At 39.6% G+C, this 21,324-nt stretch overlaps 1 protein-coding gene across 3 annotated transcripts in view; it reads left to right on the top strand.

The window, feature by feature from the left end:
* The first annotated feature begins 1,480 nt into the window (after positions 1-1,480).
* KCNQ1 (potassium voltage-gated channel subfamily Q member 1) overlaps positions 1,481-21,324 on the top strand; it is a 393,720-nt gene continuing 373,876 nt past the window's right edge. For all 3 annotated transcript variants that reach the window (XM_081942341.1, XM_081942340.1, XM_081942339.1), the window contains exon 1: positions 1,481-3,249. In XM_081942341.1, coding sequence (XP_081798467.1) covers positions 2,876-3,249 — 374 coding nt within the window. In that variant the 5' untranslated portion in view covers positions 1,481-2,875. The remainder of the gene's footprint in view (positions 3,250-21,324) is intronic.

Raw genomic sequence — 21,324 nt, 5'->3', positions numbered from 1 at the left:
GTGAATCATTGCAATTATTTAGTGACTCATGCAGTTGTTAAGTGACTCCTTTTTTCCCCATTGCCATTGTTTGTCAGAAGCAAGTTGAGAAGGTTGTAAATGCTGACCACAGGACATACAATCAATATAAATACATACTGGTTGTAACAAGCCCAAATGTTGATCACATTACTGCGGGGATAAAAGACGGATCAGCTATAAGTCACTTTTTCAGTGCTGTGATAACTTCAACCAGTCGTTAAACTAATGAGGACTACTTGTACTGTCCTGCAGTGGCATTGATGTTTTAGGACTAGATTATCAACATTTTTCCCCCTGGCGAGCTTCAACAACTATGAGAGACAAAATTCCATAGGGAAAATATTGCTTCTACTGTATATCCATATATCTCCAACTCCACTGATTCTTTCGATTGCATTATTGATAGCACTTAACACAGTCCAAAGAGGAGTGATTTATCCTACAGTGGGATGCAGACTGAGCTCAACAACCAACTAAATGATCCAAAGTGAGTTGCTTTTGTGATTTGACGCAGGTTGAACTGAATCCTGAAAGCTTAGGTGCCTGCAACTCTGCAGATACAATACCTATTGAGAAATGTTTCCAGAATGTGGGTATGTGATTTTGTTGTGAACCCAGCTTTGTGGTTTGCTAAATATAACTCAGAGCTTTGTACATTGTGTAAATCCAGCCAATACCAGCTTCCTCAACAAACCATGGCTAAGCAAACCTCAGCATAATACAATGTGAGGATCCATTTGTTATCTCACTGGTGCTCATGCTCTTGCATGTTCTTTTTCCTGGTACGCCATCCATTTTTATTCTCTTCTTTCTGCTGTAAGTCCACGGCTTGCAAAAAGAACTGCTTGCAAACGCTTCAGCTTTCTATGGCTCAAGATTATGTAGTAATGTTTAGCTCCCTCTATCTTACTTGTCTAGCTATAGCTGGTGCTTGTAATACATTTGCTGATAGCCAGGGGCTTACGTAAACTGCAACCTGTTACGAACAGGTATTCATTTCAATTTAGAAGAGTGCGATATTTTATGTGATATTTCAACTGTTTTAGGGCTGCAGCACCTCTGTATCTCTATTTTCTTGGGATCAGTGCATATTAACTGGCCATTTCTAATACTTGTTTTTTGCCTGTAGTGAGGCTAGTTCCTGTTCAGCTTGAAAACATTGCTTCAGCTTGCTTCCCAGCTCTGCAGGGGCTGAAACTCTCTGGGCACCCAAACAAGCTTATTCAATGTGGGATTGAGTAGTGGTTACGTAAAAAAAAAAGAAGGGACAATGGACAAGTTTGACGACAGTACAGCTGGGAGAAAAAATCATAGCAGTTGACTAATTTACTCTTTGGTGTGGTTTAAGAAAGAAACAACACTGCTGCCAAGATTTACCATTCTTTTTATTGTCCTTTACAGAGTTCAAAGTGCTTCATGAACATTATCTTAGCAATCACCATTGCAGTTAAAGAAGTGGTGGTCATTCTACTACTTAGGTTGGAGGTATCATGTAAATGCCAGCATTGCAAAGATGATCTGCAAAGAAGATATAATTTCTACATGGAAATAAATATTCAATTCAAAGTAATTATTTTGCGGTTGTGGATTTCCTGTTTCACAAGTCACTGCTTTACCCCTCTGTCTTGCAGTAATGCTCAGAATAACTGTGCGCAGCCTGTGCTTTGAATGGGCTTCAGTTATTAAAGGAGGGGATCACTGTCACAGAAAAATGTGGCATACGTCTTCATTATGCATATATCTTCCATTATAACGTCTGCATGCACTCCTAATACATATGTTATGAGAAGTCCTGTCTTATGAGGGCACTTAGTAAAAATCCTCAAGCACCAAATTTGAAGTCATTCTTTCCAGAGATAGTATTCAGTTCTGACCAGTTCTGGAGAACCGGTAGCAGAAATTTTGAGTAGTTCGGAGAACCGGTAAATACCACTTCTGACTGGCCCTGCCCCCATCTATTCTCTGCCAGTCCCAGCTGATTGGGAGGGAATGGGGATTTTACAGTATCCTTCCTCTGCCACGCCCACCAAGCCATGCCATGCCAGCAGAACTGGTAGTAAAAATGTTTGAATCCCATCACTGTTTCTTTCCCATTTTGGCTTAATGTTGTCCCTCTGAGTGGTGCTAAAACAAGAGTTAACCAACTAACCTCCATAACCGGAATACTTCTAATGAACTGTAAGGGGGGGGGGGGACACCTCTTTTGTGTATAGACCTGTAAGTTGAGTTTGACTTGAAGTGACTTCAAGAATATGTTCATATGTGTGTTTGTGATGTGGTGGAGGAAGCAGCTCATCAGAAGTTGTTTGCAAGGCTTTCTTCTGATATGCTTCACTTCCCCAACTCGGGGAGTTGCTGGTGATCTCTCCATCCAAACACCAACCAAGTTTTTGACCCAGTTTTGCTATCTCGAGGTCAGCCAAGGTCGACTGTCATCTGCTGTGGCCCTTCTGCGGGTAGCCTTCGGCAAATCACCCCTGACTGGCCACTTAGGGGGTACTTAAGGGGATGAGATGCAACTCGTTTCGATGTGGACGGTACGGAGCAACCAGGCGTGTACTCGCCGGTCGTTCGAATCAGAGGTCGTACGCGTTGGATTCCTGAGCCCCGACTCCTTGGGCGGCTGCGAACCGGAGAACTGGGACCTTTCCCGAGGAGCCTCCCCCTTTGTGGGCAGGGCCAAGGAGAAACTCTCCGCCGGGCACGGAGCGGGCGAGCCAGTGTTGAGAGCCAGTGCGCGTTTGTTGAGACTCTCCAGCTGCGCCTGCCTTCGCCCGCCGGGGAGCGCAGCGTTCTCGCTCGCCCCCCTCGCTCGCCCCCGGCTGGCTTCCCCGCGGCTTTCCAGGACGGGACGATGTCGTCTTCTTCTTCCTCCTCCAAGGCGTGGAGCTTGGGACGCCTGTCTCTTTCCTCCAGGAAAGGCAGCCTGAAGCCCTCCGTCCTGGAGCTGGCCGAGAACGCCCCCAACGCCCACTACGCGCCGTTTTCCGTCTCCTCGCCCAAGGGAGCCCCGGGCGCGAAAGAGCCGCCGAGCAGCGGCGAAGTAGCCGGGGCGGCCACGGTAGTGATGAGCGCCGATTTTCCGCGCCCGCCGATCAGCTTGGACCCGCGCGTCTCCATCTACAGCGTCCGCAGACCTCTGCTCAGCCGTAGCAACATCCAAGGCCGAGTTTACAACTTCTTGGAGAGACCCACCGGCTGGAAGTGCTTCGTTTATCATTTCACCGTGTGAGTCGAACAACTTTTGCTCTCACCTCGCGCCGGCCGGTCCTGCTGCTGCCGCCTCCGCCCCCTTCCTGCTCTGGGTGGCTGCTGCTGACCTCTAACGTCCCCCCCCTTTCCCTTCCCCGGCGGCCTGGTTAAACCCCCGGAGTCGAGGGGGGGGGAACGGAGGGGAAGGCCAGCACTTCGCTCCTGGCGTAGGAAAGGCGTGAAGGCGCTGGGAGGGTGGGCTGGAGAGAGAGCGAGAGCGAGCCCAGCCCCCTTCCCCGCTCTCCAGGAGTTGGAGACAGGGATGCCTGAGGTTCCGTCGTAAGTGCGACGTCTCGCGTGTAGCCGGAGAGCTCTTTCTCCCGCGATTGACGTAGCCCCCGTGTCTGCAGGGCTGACTCGGAAAGGAGTCTCCCTCCCTCCCCCCGGCCCGGAACTAAGCGGGCAGCCTGTCGCTCGCTCCCCCTCCACTCCCCATCTCTGTTTCCTAACTGCACTCGGGCTGCCCAAGAATTCATCCTTCAGCAGAGTGTAAAAATACTCCGCTCAGGCGGTTTTCAAAGAAACTCAGCCCGGCGTTTGTGTGTTTTTCTTGCAAGTCAATCCACTGGAGTTCAGCTCCTACATAGGCCACTGGAAACAGGGTTTTTAAAGGATAAACTTGTGCCCTAACCTCTATCCCTGCTAAGTGCTTCAACACTGGAAGTTTTTAAGAAGATGTTGTGGGTAACCATTTGTCTGAAGTGATGTAGGGTTCCCTGCCTAAGCAGGTGGGTTGGACTAGAAGACCTCCAAGGTCCCTTCCAACTCTGTTATTCTATTCTATTCTAAGTTGTAAATCACCAGAGTAAGTGTTTGTAGGTAACTGCCTATGGTACCAAGGGCTCTTTCAGGACTTTGCATGAGCATATTGTAGATATGCTCTCATGCAAAGTACGGGAAAGCACCAGGCAGATACTTTTGTTTTGTTCTAGTCATTCATAATCCATTTAGCAAAGCAAAAGTACAAGGTACTAAGAAGCTATACTTGCTCTTGTACCAGAGCCAATACTTTGTTGCCCGTGGGAAGGAACTTTTAAGTCATCTGCCAGAATTGGTCAATTCATTATTTGGAGCTGAGGCCTTTAACTACACAGTGCACACATACTTCAATTTTAAAAAGCAATACAGAAAAACTGAGTTCAGGAAGTTAGAAGGATGGAATGAATGGAGGAAAGGATTAAATTATGTTTAATCCTTTCCTCCATCCTTTTTGTGCTCTAGATTGGCTTACCTGCAGCACACATGTACAGTATTTCCTATTTTCATAGTGTTCCCCATAGTTTTTAAAGAAGAAAAACTTTTTTTTGAAACTTACAGAATGAATAGTGCCTAGTGCCTATTTTTCACTCACTTCTGTCTACCCTGATTTTCTCCGGATTTCCTCTATAAAATTGCTAAACTTGTATTTCCCTTTTCAAATGTGCATGTGGAATGCCTGAAGTAGGAATCTGGAATGCACTGGAATAAAAAGGGGCCTGCCACCAGGAGAGCAAAAGGGTCAGGAAAATGGTAGTTCAGAATGAGTAACAGATGGTAAGAATTAGCAAAAGAAAATCATTGGCACTTGTGTATGTGTGCAATTGCAGCCTCTCCTTAAGGTCACAGAACACACTTTCAGGTTTAGTTTACTGGCTTACTAAACTAGCCCTAGACCATAGTTTGCATTTGTGACTTGTTTGGTATACCAGTAGAAACCCACAATGGCTTATAAGCAACAAACAAATGAAACCAATTGTGTTGTGAATTAAAATGGTGTAGCCCAACAGATTGTCGACTTAAAACACTCTTTCATGAATAGCAGGTGGTCTGATCCTAGAAGGTCTGATCCTATCGCTGGATATAACGTATGTAAATGATCACATCCATCTGTCATCTTTTAATTTAACCCAATTGAGGCAAGTTGGATGAAGGCAAAAACCATGGTAATTAACCAACCTTTGAAGAAGCTTCTTGGTATTGTGGCTGGAATCTATGTTCAGAAATTTGGTCATTTAGAGAAGAACTCTATTCCCTCTTCTCCCAAAATATAAAAGTTGAATTGATTGGGTGAATAGGACCTGACAAGTAAAGAAGGGGAAAGTATTATTTTGTTATATCAGCCTTTGGGTAATATTTTTAAAACAGAAAGGACTTTATTAACCAATTTCCTGTTACCAGTAATAATTTGTACTTTGCCTCTCATCTGATTATTTATTTGGTAGGATTAGAAGTGGTGAGCACATGTAGTCTCATCAGAACACTGAGAGTTCTTTCTGCTTCATATACAGATTATGCGTGTGCCAAGAATTGAGAGCATAAGTATATCCTGAAACACAGCAGGGCATTAGCTGCCTTTGACATTCTGCTTAGGAGAAACAAAAAGTGATTTGTTTCTTCATGTTGGTACATTTAAAATAGCAGTTGTTATAAACCTTACAAAGCCGTTTTGAGCCCACGGCCTTAACAAGAAATATCAACAGTAGCAAAATAAAAGTATAGCCTTTGTATGTAGGACTGTTACATTTGTCTATACCAAGTCATTTATCAACATGGGATCTTGGGTATAACACAAGAATATAGTGTACAGTATATCTGACAAAGAAGGTTCAAATATTATGAGCGGATATAGTTTTTTAATATAGAAAAAGCTATTAAGCACAGAACACCACTAGAACTTATTTGCAACAATGCCTCTGGGCCCTACATATTCCACAGGTATGCTTAAACAATAAAGCAGTACAGGTAGACCTTGACTTACAATCACAATTGAGCCCCAAAGTTAAGTTGCTAAGTGAGTTTTGCCCCGCTTTACAACATTTCTTGTCACGTGTTAAGTGGATCACTGAAGTTGATAAGTTAGCAACCTGGTTGTTAAGTGAATCTGGTTTCCCCATTGACTTTGCTTGTCAGAAGGTTGCAAAAAGTGATCACATAACCCCGGTCATAACTATGAATCAGTTGCCAAGTATCTGAATTTTGATCGCATATGGGGATGCTGCAAAAGTTGTAACTGTGAAAAACGTCATAAGTCACTTTTTCAGTGCCGTTGTAACTTTGAACAGTAACTAAATGAACTGTTGTGAATTGAGGACTATCTGTAGATGGTTGCCAAATGGCGAGATAAGATCATCTTGAAGGGATGATTATGTGGAACAACCTCATTGATTTGCTAGCTAGTCTATTTCAATACCTTTGTCCATCCAGTTATAGATGCCTGTCAAATGTCCAGCTCTTTGATAGCCTTCTCAACCAAAAATAATTCTTCTAAGCATGTTTTTCCACAGTGTTCTTTAACAAGATTTATTAAACTGAAAGTGGGTATTAGTGATTGAACTATTTCCCATTTATAACAAACTTACTCCCAAATTAATTAGACCTTTCTTTGTTTCAAAGTTCGATAAAACTTTGTTAGTTTCTTTCTAATAGCTTTCCAGTAATGGGCAAAGAGATGGGTTTTTTTTCCACTGATAATAAGATGCGCTTCCAAAGCAAGTGGCTATTTACAGAACTGTCTTCTGAATTCTTATCAATCTGGTTACATCATTACATCAACATTGCAGTGTGCCGACCAGACCCAAATATTGTTTCTATGGCCTTACTAAATAGAGATGCTGAGGATGAGTCTGGTAGCAACTTTGAAAACCTGTGTTCACTGAATTAATACAATCGTGCTGTTGGGATCCTATAAAACACTCAAAATAATTCCATAACTAAGCTAATTTGGCTGGTTCCTCTTGACTAAAAAATGGCACTGCAAAAGAATGATTAGATATATATATAAGAAATATTAACTCACCAAACCAAGTTCTGCAGAGGATTCTGTGTTTTCTTTTTCTGCTTTTGTATAAACAATGTGGCCTTGGTTTCTCTGTATTGGCACAGTTGTTCTATATGATTTGAAATTTTTATATACTGTATATATGAAAGGTGACTTTGGGCCAGTCACCTTCTTTCAGCCCAACTGACCTCACAGGGTTGTTGTGGGAAAATAGGAAGAGGAAGGAGTATTTGTTTACCATCTTGAGTTATTTATAAAATAATAAGGACAGGATGGATGGATGGATGGATGGATGGATGGATGGATGGATGGATGGATAGATGAAGAAGATAGATAGATGATGATAGATAGATAGATGATAGATAGATAGATAGATAGATAGATAGATAGATAGATAGATAGATAGATGATAGATAGATGATAGATAGATAGCAATAGACTTACTGGTATATACGGTACCTCTTTACAGTGCTGTACAGCCCTCTCTAAGCAGTTTACAGTCAGCCTATTGCCCCCAACAATTTGGGCCCTCATTTTACCCACCTCAGAAGGATGGAAGGCTAAGTCAACCTTGAGCCTGGTGAGATTTGAACTGCCAAATAGCATGCAGCTGGCAGTCAGAGAAGTAGCCTGCATTAGTGTACTCCATTGCACTCCACTGCACCATTGTGGGTGTATATTGTATATATATGATGGAAGGATGGGTGGATGGATGGGTGGATAGATGATAGACCGCACCTCAAATTTATGTACATCCTCAAGGACTGAAAATGAATTACTGGTTTTTCACCCTAAATATTGTAGTATGGAGTACTGCTATTTAGGATTCTAGCTACTACAGTCTATGGGCATGTATAAAGTGGCTGTGAACCCAATTTGAATTTTTGATTTGCTATGAGTCATTTATTTGAAGATTTATAACAATAAGCCAATTCAATTTTATTTTTTTTCAATCAATTTAATGAAAAGGGCCCTTTGAGTGAAAAAGTCCTTTCAGACTGTTAAACTGATTTGAATCCATCTGACTCCATTCAACTATTTAATCTAAATCGTTGATCCAGTTTATAAAGTCAGCTCAATTTAGTGATTATGTTAAATTACCTTCCCCTTATATGTCCAAAATGAATTTTTGCACAGCCTAGAGTTGGTATTTTTCCCACTGCCCCGTATTCCATCGTTTTAGTTAGCAACTTTGTGTAAACAGATTTCATTCTCATGATTTTTTTCCTGTTCTTCTCTCCTACTTTAGGATTTTCTTTGCTAAAGGGTTTTATGGAAGTTCTGTTGTTGTTTTTCTCTTGGTATTTCTGGAATGCTTGCCTTTTAATATAATCTTATAAATGGAGTATATTACAAATAATACCCATAGTCTGAGCATGTAAAATAGATATAATTGATGCTTTGCTATATAAATCTACTTAATCCTATAAAGCAAAATAGTCTAGAGCTGGGACTTCCATAAATTCTGGATGCAAAAGTTTCTGATTCTATGAATTGATACCACCTTGTGGTAAGATGAGAGAGAGGAGGAGAGAGAGGGAGAGAGAGAAAATATCAGGAGAGGAATGATTGGTAACTCTATTCATTTCCTACTTGGAAAGATTGGGGCATACGTTAGCAAGACATTGAGAATGTGTTTATTTTTATTTATTGTTACATTTATTTCCCTCCATAATCTCAAAAGGCTTTGAGTGATTTACGAAGTATAGAATAGAATAAGAATTAACACATCTATAGCTGAAAACATATATGACAGGGCCCTGCAAGTAACTTGGTGGCAAGCCATGAAGGATTATTGGATATACCAGACCAGGAAATCAACTCTAGAGGAAGACTAATGATACTTTTACTGAGGCTGGCTATGATAACAAAATTTTGCAAGTCTGATTCACTCCAGTGAAATCTGCCTGAGTCACTTCCGAATGTCATCTCTTTGTGACATAAAAGTGCTTCAGATCCCTTTGCCTAGGCAATAGTTGTTGTATATTTCCATCAAGGTCATCTACTTTTATAGGTCAAGACCAGTGGTGGGTTGCAGGCGATACGCCCCGGTACGGGCATATTGGTGTCTGCCGGGAGCACCGAGTACAGTTCTGGTACGGTGCTCCGGAGGGCCCACCTGCCTGCCCGCCCTCTGTACCTGTATTTGAGCTCTTCAGCGCTTCCGCGCACGGAGCATACAGCACCTGCACGACGCTCTGCCGAGCAGCTGGAGCGTCGTGGAGGCGTCGTAGGAGGTAAGGGTGCATGCGTGCTGCACGCATTCATGTGGTGAACGCCGGGCCCCGTTGCACCGTACCGGTTGCACCGGGATCCGGAACCCACCACTGGTCAAGACCAGCACTTTAATTGTACCTGGAAAGTCATTGATAACCATTTCAAGACCTGCAGCACAGATGTGATGTTCTACTACTGGGAAAGTCTAATGGCCAATTCACTTTAAACCAACTTCAGCTGCTGGGTGGTTTTTAAGGGGAACATCATGTAGACCATGCTGTCATATTCTAGACTGGGGATGACAAGGGCATGAGTTACTGTAGTGAGGAACTCAAAGGGGAAGTATTTTGACAGATATGAACAGAGAACTGCCCTTTATAAATCCACTGTTAATGGGGGGAAATGCTGGACACACAAAAATGTGCTCTATGTGGGGCTGCCCTTGAAGACCACCCAGAAGCTACAATTTGTCCTCAATGTGGCAGCACAAACAATGATACGTCCTCTAGGTTTACTCATGCAACACTTCTGTTGTGTGATCACTGGCTTCCATTTCCTTCCAGGTGCAATTACATGTTTGATTTGATTTGATTTATTGGACTTCTATGCCGCCCTTCTCCCAAAGGACTCAGGGCGGCGTACAACATAAAAACACATATGACAAAAGTTAAAAGAAAGATTAAATAGAATATCCAAAAAACCCAATAGACATTTACAATGAGATTTAGATTAAAATTAACAATTAAAATTAATAATTTATTTTATTCAGGCCAGGCCGGCTTGCTGGAAAAGCCAACCTTTTAGGGCGCGTCGGAAGGACCGGAGGTCAGGGATTATGCGGAGCTCCGGGGGCAGCTCATTCCAGACATGTGTTGGCTATTCCTTTTAAAGCCCTATCTGCATAGCACACCTATATGGCACTGCCTTTCCCTAAGGACATTGAGCCATCCTACCAGATTATATAGGGTGGGCAAGCTTTTTAAAAAATATCTCCATTTTAAGAGAGCTAGGAAGTGTGCCTTTTCCATGGCAGCTCCTGCCTTGTCCAACATCCTTCCCTCTGAAATTCAGCAGACCTCTGCTTGCTAATTTATGCAATTCATTTTAGTTTGCTCTCTGTTAAAAGTTATCCTGAAGTGTCATACTGACTACAGTTAGCATTTGTTAAACTGTTTTAAAAAATAAAATAAGAGGTTATCCTGTTTTAAAAGTGGTTGTCGCATCAATGAAATAGTTAGTTGTCCTTAAACAAATCCATGAATAGTATAATCTAAAATATGGGAGCATTATTAACAGGGCAGCATGAAGGTTTATATGATATAAAACACTTGAGTTCCAAAGACAAGATGGTGTGATTGTTATTGATATTCCCAACCTGCTAACTCTTATCAAAAGTTTGTAAGATAATATTAATACAAATAATGATACATAATTTATTCATACTTATAAGTATATATAAAACTTAGGCCTGGTTGTATTTGTTATGACTCACTCTCCAACACTTAAGACTCAGACACTGGTTTCAGTAATCCTTAAGCACCTTACACTTAATTGGGTTGTGTAGAAGTAAGTGTGGAGGAAATGTTTGGGATCAAATAATCAGCTACTGGCTCCAGTGAATTTTATAAGGAAGCCTCTCACTGATTTCAATTTGGCTTAGTTATATTCATTGTGTACAGGAAGTAACTAGCTCAAAATTTTGAGAAAGTTGAAGCATACTCACACTTTTCTCACTCTTGTGCTGTCCAGATACATTGGATTACAGCTGTTCTCTGTGTGTGTCTTGTAAGATCTAAAATTATAGGATTGTTTTCTATCTTGTTTTGCAATCACATTTTATCTTCTGAACAACAAATCACATTGTGGGCAACTGTAGTGGAGCGTTGCCAAATGAATATTGATCTCTCTTCTCTAATTCAATCTGGAATTCAACCCAAACAATAACATATAATAGAAAAGACAATGTTTTTAAAAAACCATGTATCGTATTTCACGCTGCCTGTACTGAATGCTGAAGTAAAGATAAACTATGTTTATTTTGCTAAGTGGATAAACCACTTTTTGTCTAGAAGAGATTTGATGGTGGCGTGTTATAAAAAGATATGTTCTGCTTAATAGCAACAATGCCACGTGACATAGTGAAACATGTGTAATAGTGTTTCAACATAATGATAGGAAAGTTCAGCTGTTAAACTAGCAGTTTACAAAGGTGTTCATGAAAAATTCACAGGATGGAAATGCTAATAGAAAAAGCTAATGAGAACCCTTCACCTATTTCATTTGTTTGTGTTCAGGAAATAAGATCAAGTCAGGGCACACTGAATGTGTCTTCTCTAATTAGGTCGAATATGATTCACTGGCTGATTGCAAGGTTGATGAGAGACTGTCATTAAATCATTCCACTACACAGAAGATTATTTGCCTGGTTTGGATAATTCCAAACAGGTTATTTGGCATTTTAAGGAACCAATCATGTGTTCTCATTTCTTTTCAAGCAGGATCAGGGTCAGTACAATTACGTGAATACCAAACACGAACATTCTCAGGTATAAGTCAAGCGGTAACTAAATTTCAGAAATACCTGGTGTCTGAGCAATACTGGAGGTACCTATTATTCCAACAACTGCATAACCCTGGGACATAGCAACCATCATAAATATGAATCATAGAATATAGAACATAGAATAATAGATAGCAGATAGGTAATATAGATAATAGATAATATATGATAACAACAACAACAACAACAACAACGATAAGTAAATGTTCAGTTGCCTGAGTTTCATGTTTAATGAAATAAAGTTAATAAGTAATAACCAGTGATGGGATTCAAATACTTTAACAACCAGTTCTCTGACCTAATGATTTCTTTCAACAAACAGTTCACCAAATTGCTCAGAGACTTAACAACCGGTTCTCCCAAAGTGCAAACTGGCTGAATCCCACCGCTGGTAATAACCAGTAATAATGATAACCAATTGCTAAGTGACCAACTTTGATCACATGGTTATGGGGATGCTGCAACAGTCATGTGAAAAACTCCATAAGTCACTTTTTTCAGTGCCATTGTAATTTTGAACAGTCACTAAATGAGGACTACCTATATCATTGGTGGGATTCAAAATTTGGTTGTAAATTGAGGACTACCTATATCAATGGTGGGATTCAAAATTTGTTAGTTCTGGAGGCGTGGCTTGGTGGGCCAATTTATTGTGTAATTTAAAATATGTTGGTATATAGTTGGACAGAATTCAGAATTTAAAATATTGAAGTTTGATGGATCACACTTGAATTGAGAAAGCTACACTTGATTTTGCCAAAAAGTAGATTAAAATGTAATTGGATTGTGGCTACAGCATCTATTCAAAAACCATGTTTGTTTTGCATACTAAATTCATGTGCAAGATTATCATGTTTGAGGAAGGAGGATTATTCAATTTCCTTAGTGATCAGTTAAATTTTCCCTGGCTTGATTTAGAATGACTTCAGCTAAATTATGTCTGTTTTTAAGCTAATTCAACATTATTCCTAATTAATGCATTTTAAACTCATATTTATTTGCTAAATTTATTTGCCACTTATCAACCATGATGTAGTCCCACAGAGCAGAAATAAAATAGCAGTAAAATAGAAATCAATAAAGCATACAATGGAAACATAACAAAAGTACATCAATATGATATCCCAAAAAATTATATAAAGGAAAACAAGGAGGTATAGTATGTGACATGCATTATAATATATCTTATCATGATGTTACAAAATTAAGTATATCAGAATGAAGTTTTCTTTTATTTCAATTTCCTACTTCAGAATTAAAACCCCATTAATTTGGTACAAGTATTTTTATTCTGCTTTAATCAACAGATTCTACACAGCTTACTAGCAACAACATGCAATATATCTATAATACAATATTGTAAAGAAGAAAAGTGCCAAAAGTATCAACATGTCATATGTAGCAATATAGTAAAAATACTAGAAATACCAAAAGTATTAATATATCAAAAATGAAAGATGCAATCAGCAGTTATAATATTAGGTCATAAAACCATAATGTCTGTATTGTCAAACAATCAGATTTGTCTGAGTCTCAGGTACCTTCTGTACATTCTTGCCTCAGTCTCCAAATATGTTTTTAAAAACTTCCTGAATGTTAGAAGTTAGAGTATAATTCTTATACCTGGTGGAATGGCTTTCAACAGGAAGGGAATGCCTGTTGAAAATACCCATCTCTGATACTTATCTTGTTGTACCTGATGAGAAGGGGTGGGGTGAAATGTCAATATATTGTCTGTCAGCAAGCTTGGGCAAGCAGATTCTGTTTGTAAGAGAGTAAGGGAGATAACCTTGACAGAAATATTTAAAAACTGTTAGCTAGGCGAAAGGGACTGAAATATAATGTTTTTAAAGTCTAGAACACTGAGTTTAGATTTTGAAGTGGCTCAGATAGACACCTCCCTAATTCACTAGGAGGTAAGAAGGAAGAGGACATACAGTACAGTCAAGTATGTACAATTATGTTATTATAGCCAATCTTAATAAAAATAAATATCTCAATAAAAACTTCTGGTGGAGTTGATTTCTTTGTCTTGTCTACTTAATGGGGCTGACAGAGTATCAGAAAGTTGTCTATGTATGCAGATTGTTTATTTAAAAAAAGCAGGAGAATCATAAGGGGAAAAAATTAAATGAGTTCATAAATCATCCCTTGAGATATGGCTTGATGCTATTATGAATGGGCAACTGTTAGACCCTTGAACTCATCTAATAAATGAAGAAGAAACCTGACCAAACCTGTTGACGTGCATCTCTCCTTGTGATATCCCTGACTATAACCCTTAGAGCAGGGGTGTCCAAACTTGGGAACTTTAAGACTTGTGGACTTCAACTCCCAGAATTCCCCAGCCAGCTGGCTGGGGAATTCTGGGAGTTGAAGTCCACAAGTCTTAAAGTTCCCAAGTTTGGACACCCCTGCCTTAGAGGTATTAAAAAATAATCCAAAGTATATACAGGTAGTCCTCAATTTACAACAGTTCATTTACAACTGTTCAAAACTACGACACTGAAAAAAGTGACTTACAACAGCTTTTCACACTTTCCAGCATCCCCATGGTCACATGATCAAAATTGGGACTCTTGGCAACTGATTCATATTTATGACGGTTGCAGTGATCATGCGTTTATTTTTTGTGACCTTCTGACAAGTAGAGTCAATGGGGAAGTCAGATTCACTTAACAACAGTTTGACTCATTTAACAACTACTGTGATTCACTTAACAACTGTGGCAAGAAAAATTGTAAAATGGGCGAAACTCACTTAACCGAAGTCTCATTTAACAACAGAAATTTGGGGCTCAATTGTGGTCGTAAGTCAAGGACTACCTATACTGCCTCCAAGCCAGAAAGAGGTTGTACAATCTTATCCTAAAGAGATTTCCTATTCTTATCTAGAACTCAGTTCACTGGGTTCACACCATTTACTAAGCCAAAATATGGTAGTTTGATTTTGTCTCAGCAGATGATGCAAACCCCCAAAGTTGTAATTTATTCTCAAATTGTGGTTAATCAAAGCATAGCTCACTGTCACATGCTATCCAGCTCATGTGGAGGGTTTGCTTATTTTCCATAAAAGTCTGCAAGAAAAGACTTACATGGAAAGTACGGTAATGTTGAATTAATTGTATGCAAGTAGAAAATCATAAATTGTTCAACAAGATACATGGCATATGCATTTACGCCATAGGAGTACTTTTCATTCCTTCTCTATTTCATGCATGTGTCTCTCACATTTTTCCATATTCAATATATTTCTGTATATTCACTCCCCCACCCTCCGAATTATAACTTTTATTTATTTTGCACAGATTTTGTTTAAATAATTAAACTCAATGAGAAATTGATATGTATTTTCTGTGAAAGAAAAGTAGCCTCTAACTGAGATTCTATTTGGTTAAAGCCTAGAAGAACCTGGATCTTTCTGTTTCTTTTAAAACGCTTTAAAAATCTTTGAAGCATTTTGAAACCAGGATTGTTTTTTTTCATGGGAGAATGTTAAAGAAGTTGGCACTTGAGATTACAAATCATGAAAAACAGTGGGGAGTTTACTGACTTCAAAGAGGTAGGATTGCTCCCTCAAACCCAGAAAAAGTCCAAAATTAAATTCTGATGAAGGGAAATGGAAATGTATGAAAATGGGTCACTGAACTGTAAAAGTGAGATAATAAGTCTCATATGTTTTTCTTGTCACCCTTTCGCAGTGTAGATAGAAAGACCATCAGAATAATCAGTAAGATTTTCAGTTCTGTATGTGTCCTATTTTCAGTTTTTATTTTTACTGTTATATGATTGTTTTCATTGCATGATCACTTGTTTTCTTGTTGCCAACATGGTTAATTAGTTTTCTTTGACCAAATGTGTCGTTTCATTTAGCAGCAACAACACTTGCAAGTATTTTTAGTTCATTTTTTCCCCTCCCGCATAGCCTGACATGTGAGTTGCATACCATTCAGGTTATTATGCTATCATAAAATGAAATATGGACACTTCAGATGGAACAAATGTATAAAAGACAAGTGGATCGTGAAACTGCAAATAGTTATGAACCTTTGCCCCTTTCTCTTTCCCCTATTTTATAAATAAAATCTCTTGGTTTTTGTTAACACAATGGAAGTTATAATTGAAATCTGCCTCACTTGTCAGAATATTTTCATATTTTCCCCTCATGCGCTCTACTATCTTAAATGCCAGCAAGTGTCCGAAGTTTCAGGGAATAGTCTTCCTCCTAACCGATCCTTCTAACTGTGGCTACCAGAAAATGCAACTTCAGTGTTTCAACATATGAATTATTTTCCTTCCCTATTATCCTTAAAGTTACAATTAGCTTTAGACAATAATATCACAGGGATATCTCAGTGTGACCAATTTAATACATAATTTTCATTTCTTTTTTCTGTATTGTTGACTTGTTTTTCCAAATGAATGGGCCTGCAATATGTTTAACAAAATGTTGCATTTACGAAAAACAATGTGTTCTCACATGACTTTGAGCCAGTTTGAATTGGACTCTGACTTTACCTGTTTGCTTGCCATTAATTTTGCATTAATTTTGTTTTTCCCTTCTCCTCAGTTTATTTAAAAGCATAGCAAGGTTGGCAGTTTTGCTGCATCGCTTGCACATAATTTTGGGAGTGGTGTATGTCTTGTTAGGAGGATTTCCCATCTTGTCCTTACCCTGTGCTCAGTTGAATCTTCTTTTATTTTTTGCCTCCCGTAGAGTGTCCATTTCCGGCAGCTAAAGTATATAGTATCTTCCTCATTCCATCCTTTGCAATGATTTTTGGTCATTGTTTTTCCATGTTCTATGTTTGCTTTGGTCATTTTGTCTGAAGCAGAATGAGAGGATGGACTTCACTTTCATCATATAGTTATTACTGTGCCATATCTTAATTTTTATACATTACATACCAGTGGTGGGTTGCAGGCGGTATGCCCCAGTACCAGAGCCTGCCCGGAGCACCGGGTACCATTCCAGTACGGTGCTCCGGAGGGCCCACCCGAGCTCCTTACCTGTCCTTTAAAGCCTTCGACGCTTCCACGCACATGCATGGCGCGTACAGCGCCTGCGCAAAGCTCCGCCGAGCAGCTAGAGCATCACGGAGGCTTGTGGAGGCGTCACTTGCAGATACAATGCATATGCGTGCCACATGTGCATGTGCGCGCTATGCGCATACATGTGGGTGCCGCCGGGCCCGTTCCAACCGTACTGGTTGGAACGGGATCCGGAACCTACCACTGATACACACACACACACACACACGCAACTCACTGTGGGAACATACTTTCCACACTCCTTATTTTCTGAGAAAATTAATTATTGAAGACAATAATTTCTATAAAAGTTCAGAATGTCCCAAATAATTAGAAACTTTGAAATATAGATAACATTATATATCCTACCTAGGGAGCAGCACCATATATTGTATTGAGGTATACTACTTTGGTTCTGTATCTTATGATGCTACAGCATAAATATATGATAGCCATCTACCTATAGTAGGTGCTGTAATGGTGCAATGGTTAGAATGCAGTATTGCAGACTAACTCTGCTGACTGCCAGAAGTTCAATTCTCATTGACTCAAGGTTGACTTAGCCTTCCATCCTTCTGAAGTCCGTAAAATGAGGGCCCAGATTGTTAGGGGCAATATGCTGACTCTGTATTACTGCTTAGTATATGCTGAACCAGTATATAAGTTTAGGTGCTACTGCTTTCTAAACATTTAGAACAGATTTTTGTGTGTAAATGCACAAACATTTACTTCCGATTTCTTATCATTAGCCTGCCAAAAATGTGATAAAGAGGTCACTCTTCCCCTAAGTGCTGGGATAGGATAGGTTGATGTTGGAACCTGAAGAGGGTGGCAATGATTGCAATGGAGCAGAAGGAACCAGGTTTTTGTTTCTGTTGTAGTTTGGTTTTACTATTGTTGTGAACTCCCCAACGTTGTGTCTTTTAAAATGATATGTCTTTTAAATGAATAAATAAACAAAATAAATTAATCAAAAGCTTTTCAATTCTTGCAAATAGAAGCAAGCCATCGTTGCCACTTCCATCTGCTTTCCATCATTTTTTAAATTGCTAAAGTATTATAAAAAGACAGATGCTTCTAGAATTAATAGTGAGCAAAGAATTATGTATCAAGACTATGCACACTTTGAAAATGGTACGGAAGAAATGCTTTGGAACAGGTATGAGCACAGGATCTTTATGCTATTCAATAAAGCATCAAGCCATGTCTTTTCAGACTACCAACAAAACCTTAAAAATAGCTTGGGCAGAAGCCTGAAAAAGACATGGCTATTTCAATGAGTAACAGAGGGTACTAATACATTTCTGAATAATTTTTGAAGCATGCAGTTTCCAATTCTGCAAGCTATATCTTTTGTGCTTTTAATTTAGAAACAAATTATAACAGTGAAATGCAAAGAAATGAAACTAAAATTTAAGGGAAAGAGATACACAAAAAGACAGGCAATGCAAATATTTCCCCTTTTAAAAAATTAGGTCACATATCGTATGAAGTATTTTTCCGTACAAAAAAGATAATTTTGGCTTATTAACTATGCTTCTCTCAGGGAACAGATGAAGGAGCTGAGTTCATTCCTTAGTTGAAAGAAACTATAAAAGGTTCTAGTATTAAAACAGAGCTGATGATATTATCTAACAAGTCCATAAATGGTCAAGATTGTGTTAAACAGTCTCTATAATAACATATTGTACCATTTGCATTTGCATCTAATTTATTTATATTTGCTACAAATGGAGAAGTATAATAGAATACAAACTTTTGTTTACCACTCAGTTTTCCTGTTGTTTTCATCTTGTGATCAAAAGGGGTAAAATTGCATGTTCTAATATAAAAGTGTGACAATTGTAGTTGAAATTATCATGTATAGAAACATGATTAAGGAGAAATGTCATAAAGTGTAAAACATACTTTCTCAAGTATTTCTCATAATAAATACTTATATAGCTAGGAGCAAAATATTTTATCTTTCTATGACATGTACATTTTTACTTTCAGTAATTTTTCTTTTGGGAGAATACACCTGATGCTAAACCAGATTACTAATAATTTCAGGCAGAATAAATTTTGCTGTGTAAAAGATAAATGACTGTCAATTCAATCTCACAAACATAATTGAAAGCAGACCTTGCCTTCACCAAAAGCCAGTGGGGAATGTATCACTGGTGGGATTCAAAATTCTGTGGGTTCTGTGGGTGTGGCTTGGTGGGCATGGCTTGGTGAGCGTGGCAGGGGAAGGATACTGTAAAATTTCCATTCCCTCCCCACTCCAGGGGAAGGTTACTGCAAAATCCCCATTTCCTCCCAATCAGCTGGGACTCAGAAGAGAATAGATGGGGGCGGGGCCAATCAGAGGTGGTATTTACCGGTTCTCTGAACTACTCAAAATTTCTGCTACCGGTTCTCCAGAACTGGTCAGAACCTGCTGAATACCACCTCTGGAATACATGTTAGAATGGGTTGGAATTATCCCACAAATAATGAAGAGAAGCTGTGAGGATGGGGTAGCAATCCTACTCTACTGTAGGTGACTCCAGAATGCAGATGGGAATTCTACTAGCAGTAGTTCTATTTAAGTATCAGGATAGGGTTTCTCCTAAAGCCTGCTACATCACTTTTCTAACTTGATTCTGAATTGTATCCATACCTGCATAAGGCTTGTTAACTAGTTTTCTCCCGTATATTTTAATTGATTTTTTTATGAAGAAGAACACCAGTGCAAAATTATAGTATTAAAAACAGTGGAGGAAAAAAATCCTTATCCACCTCTCACATAGAACAGAGGTACTTTCTTTCTACAAAATAAATCAGTGTAAGTGGAAACGTTGATGGGATCTATCCAATACTAAAACAAAACTTGCTACTTATGGAATTCACTTTTATAATTTTATTTTTTTATTTGCATCCCACCTTGATTATTTTTACAAATAACACAAGGTGGTGAACATATCCAACACACCTTCCTCCTCCTATTTTCCTTGGGAGGTGGGTTGTGGGCTGAGAGAGTGTCATAGGTCCAAAGTCACCAAGGTGGCTTTCATGCCTAAAGCAGAACTTGAACTCAAGTCTCCTGCTTTTTAGCCTAGTGCCGTGATGGCAAACCTATGGCATGCGTGCCACAGGTGGCACGTGGAACCATTTGTTAGGGCACGTGAGGTGCTGCCTTGTCAGCTGGCCTTCAGCCTTCTTTTGAGGCTGTTTTTTGCCCTCCGGAACACGAAAAACCACCCCTACAGGCAAACTGGAAGTTTGGGAATGGACTTCTGGTTTGCTTGTAGAACTGAAGCCTCCTGAAGGTTCCGGAGGTCAAAAACCGGCCCTACGAACAAACCAGGAGTCACCATTCCCGAACGTCTGGGTTCCCCGTAGGTCTGTTTTTCGCCCTCTGGAACCTTCAGGGAAGCTCCTGAGGCCTCCGGAGGGCTTCTGTGGGGGGGCAGGGAGGCTGTTTTTGCTCTCCCCAGGCTCAGGAGCCTGGGGAGGGCGAAAAAACACCAAAACTGGAGGGGGTCACTCATCGTGTGCGCATGCAGGAAGGTATGTGCATAGCATTATGCAAAAGGCACATCTGTGCACGACACCCTCGCGCTCCCCCCGTTTTTGGCACGGGACCCAAAAAAGGTTCGCCATCACTGGCCTAGTGCCTTAATAACTAGACCATACTGACTCCTATTTGCTAGTTTTTAAAATTTACTAGTGTTTAAGATATATTTATTTGATTGATTGATTGATTGATTTGGTAATTCAATTCACAAAAATGTCTCTGGGTGGCTTACAGTTGTTAATATTATATATACTTTTGTGTGAAAGTATGTGCATGGCATGTTCAGATTATTCATTAAAACCATGTTCCTTTAGTAGAGTTGGAAAATAAAACGTTTAAAAAAATAGCAGTAGCGCTTAGACTTATATATCACTTCACAATGTTTGACCACCCTCTCTAAGAAGTTTACAGAGTCAGCATATTGCCCCCAACAATCTGGGTCCTTATGTTGCTGACCTGGGAAGGATGGAAGGCTGAGTCAACCTTGAGCCAGTGAGAATTGAATTACTGGCAGTCTGCAGAATTAACCTGCATTACTGCATTCTAACCACTACGCTACAGTGCCACCATGTTGACTTTAGAGTTTATTTTATAAGCAATGGCTACTAGTTGGATTTTTCAAACAGAAACATAAAGCAGTGAAGAATTTAAAATAAACTATTCCGAGCCGTGTGTGTGTGTCTGTGTGTGTGTCGGGAGGTATCATATTTATATGGGCACGCATCTCACAAAAACACAATTCAGGGTGGCGGACACCAGTGAATGATGCTTCATTAATGCAGTTGTGTAAATGGTTTTCATAATTTGCTCAGATGTACTTATCATTCAGATATTGTGCTTTCAAATTCTCCTTTTACTTTCTCTGTCAACCGTCTTCATTTTGCAGTGCTATCAGAAAACTTTTCAATTATAGTTTGTATTACCTGTGGCATTTTTATAGGACTTG

This window comes from Natrix helvetica (assembly GCF_964273705.1).
Source record: "Natrix helvetica genome assembly, chromosome: 1".
In the NCBI taxonomy this organism is placed as follows: Eukaryota; Metazoa; Chordata; class Lepidosauria; order Squamata; family Natricidae; genus Natrix; species Natrix helvetica.
This window is presented reverse-complemented; position numbering and strand designations above follow the sequence as displayed.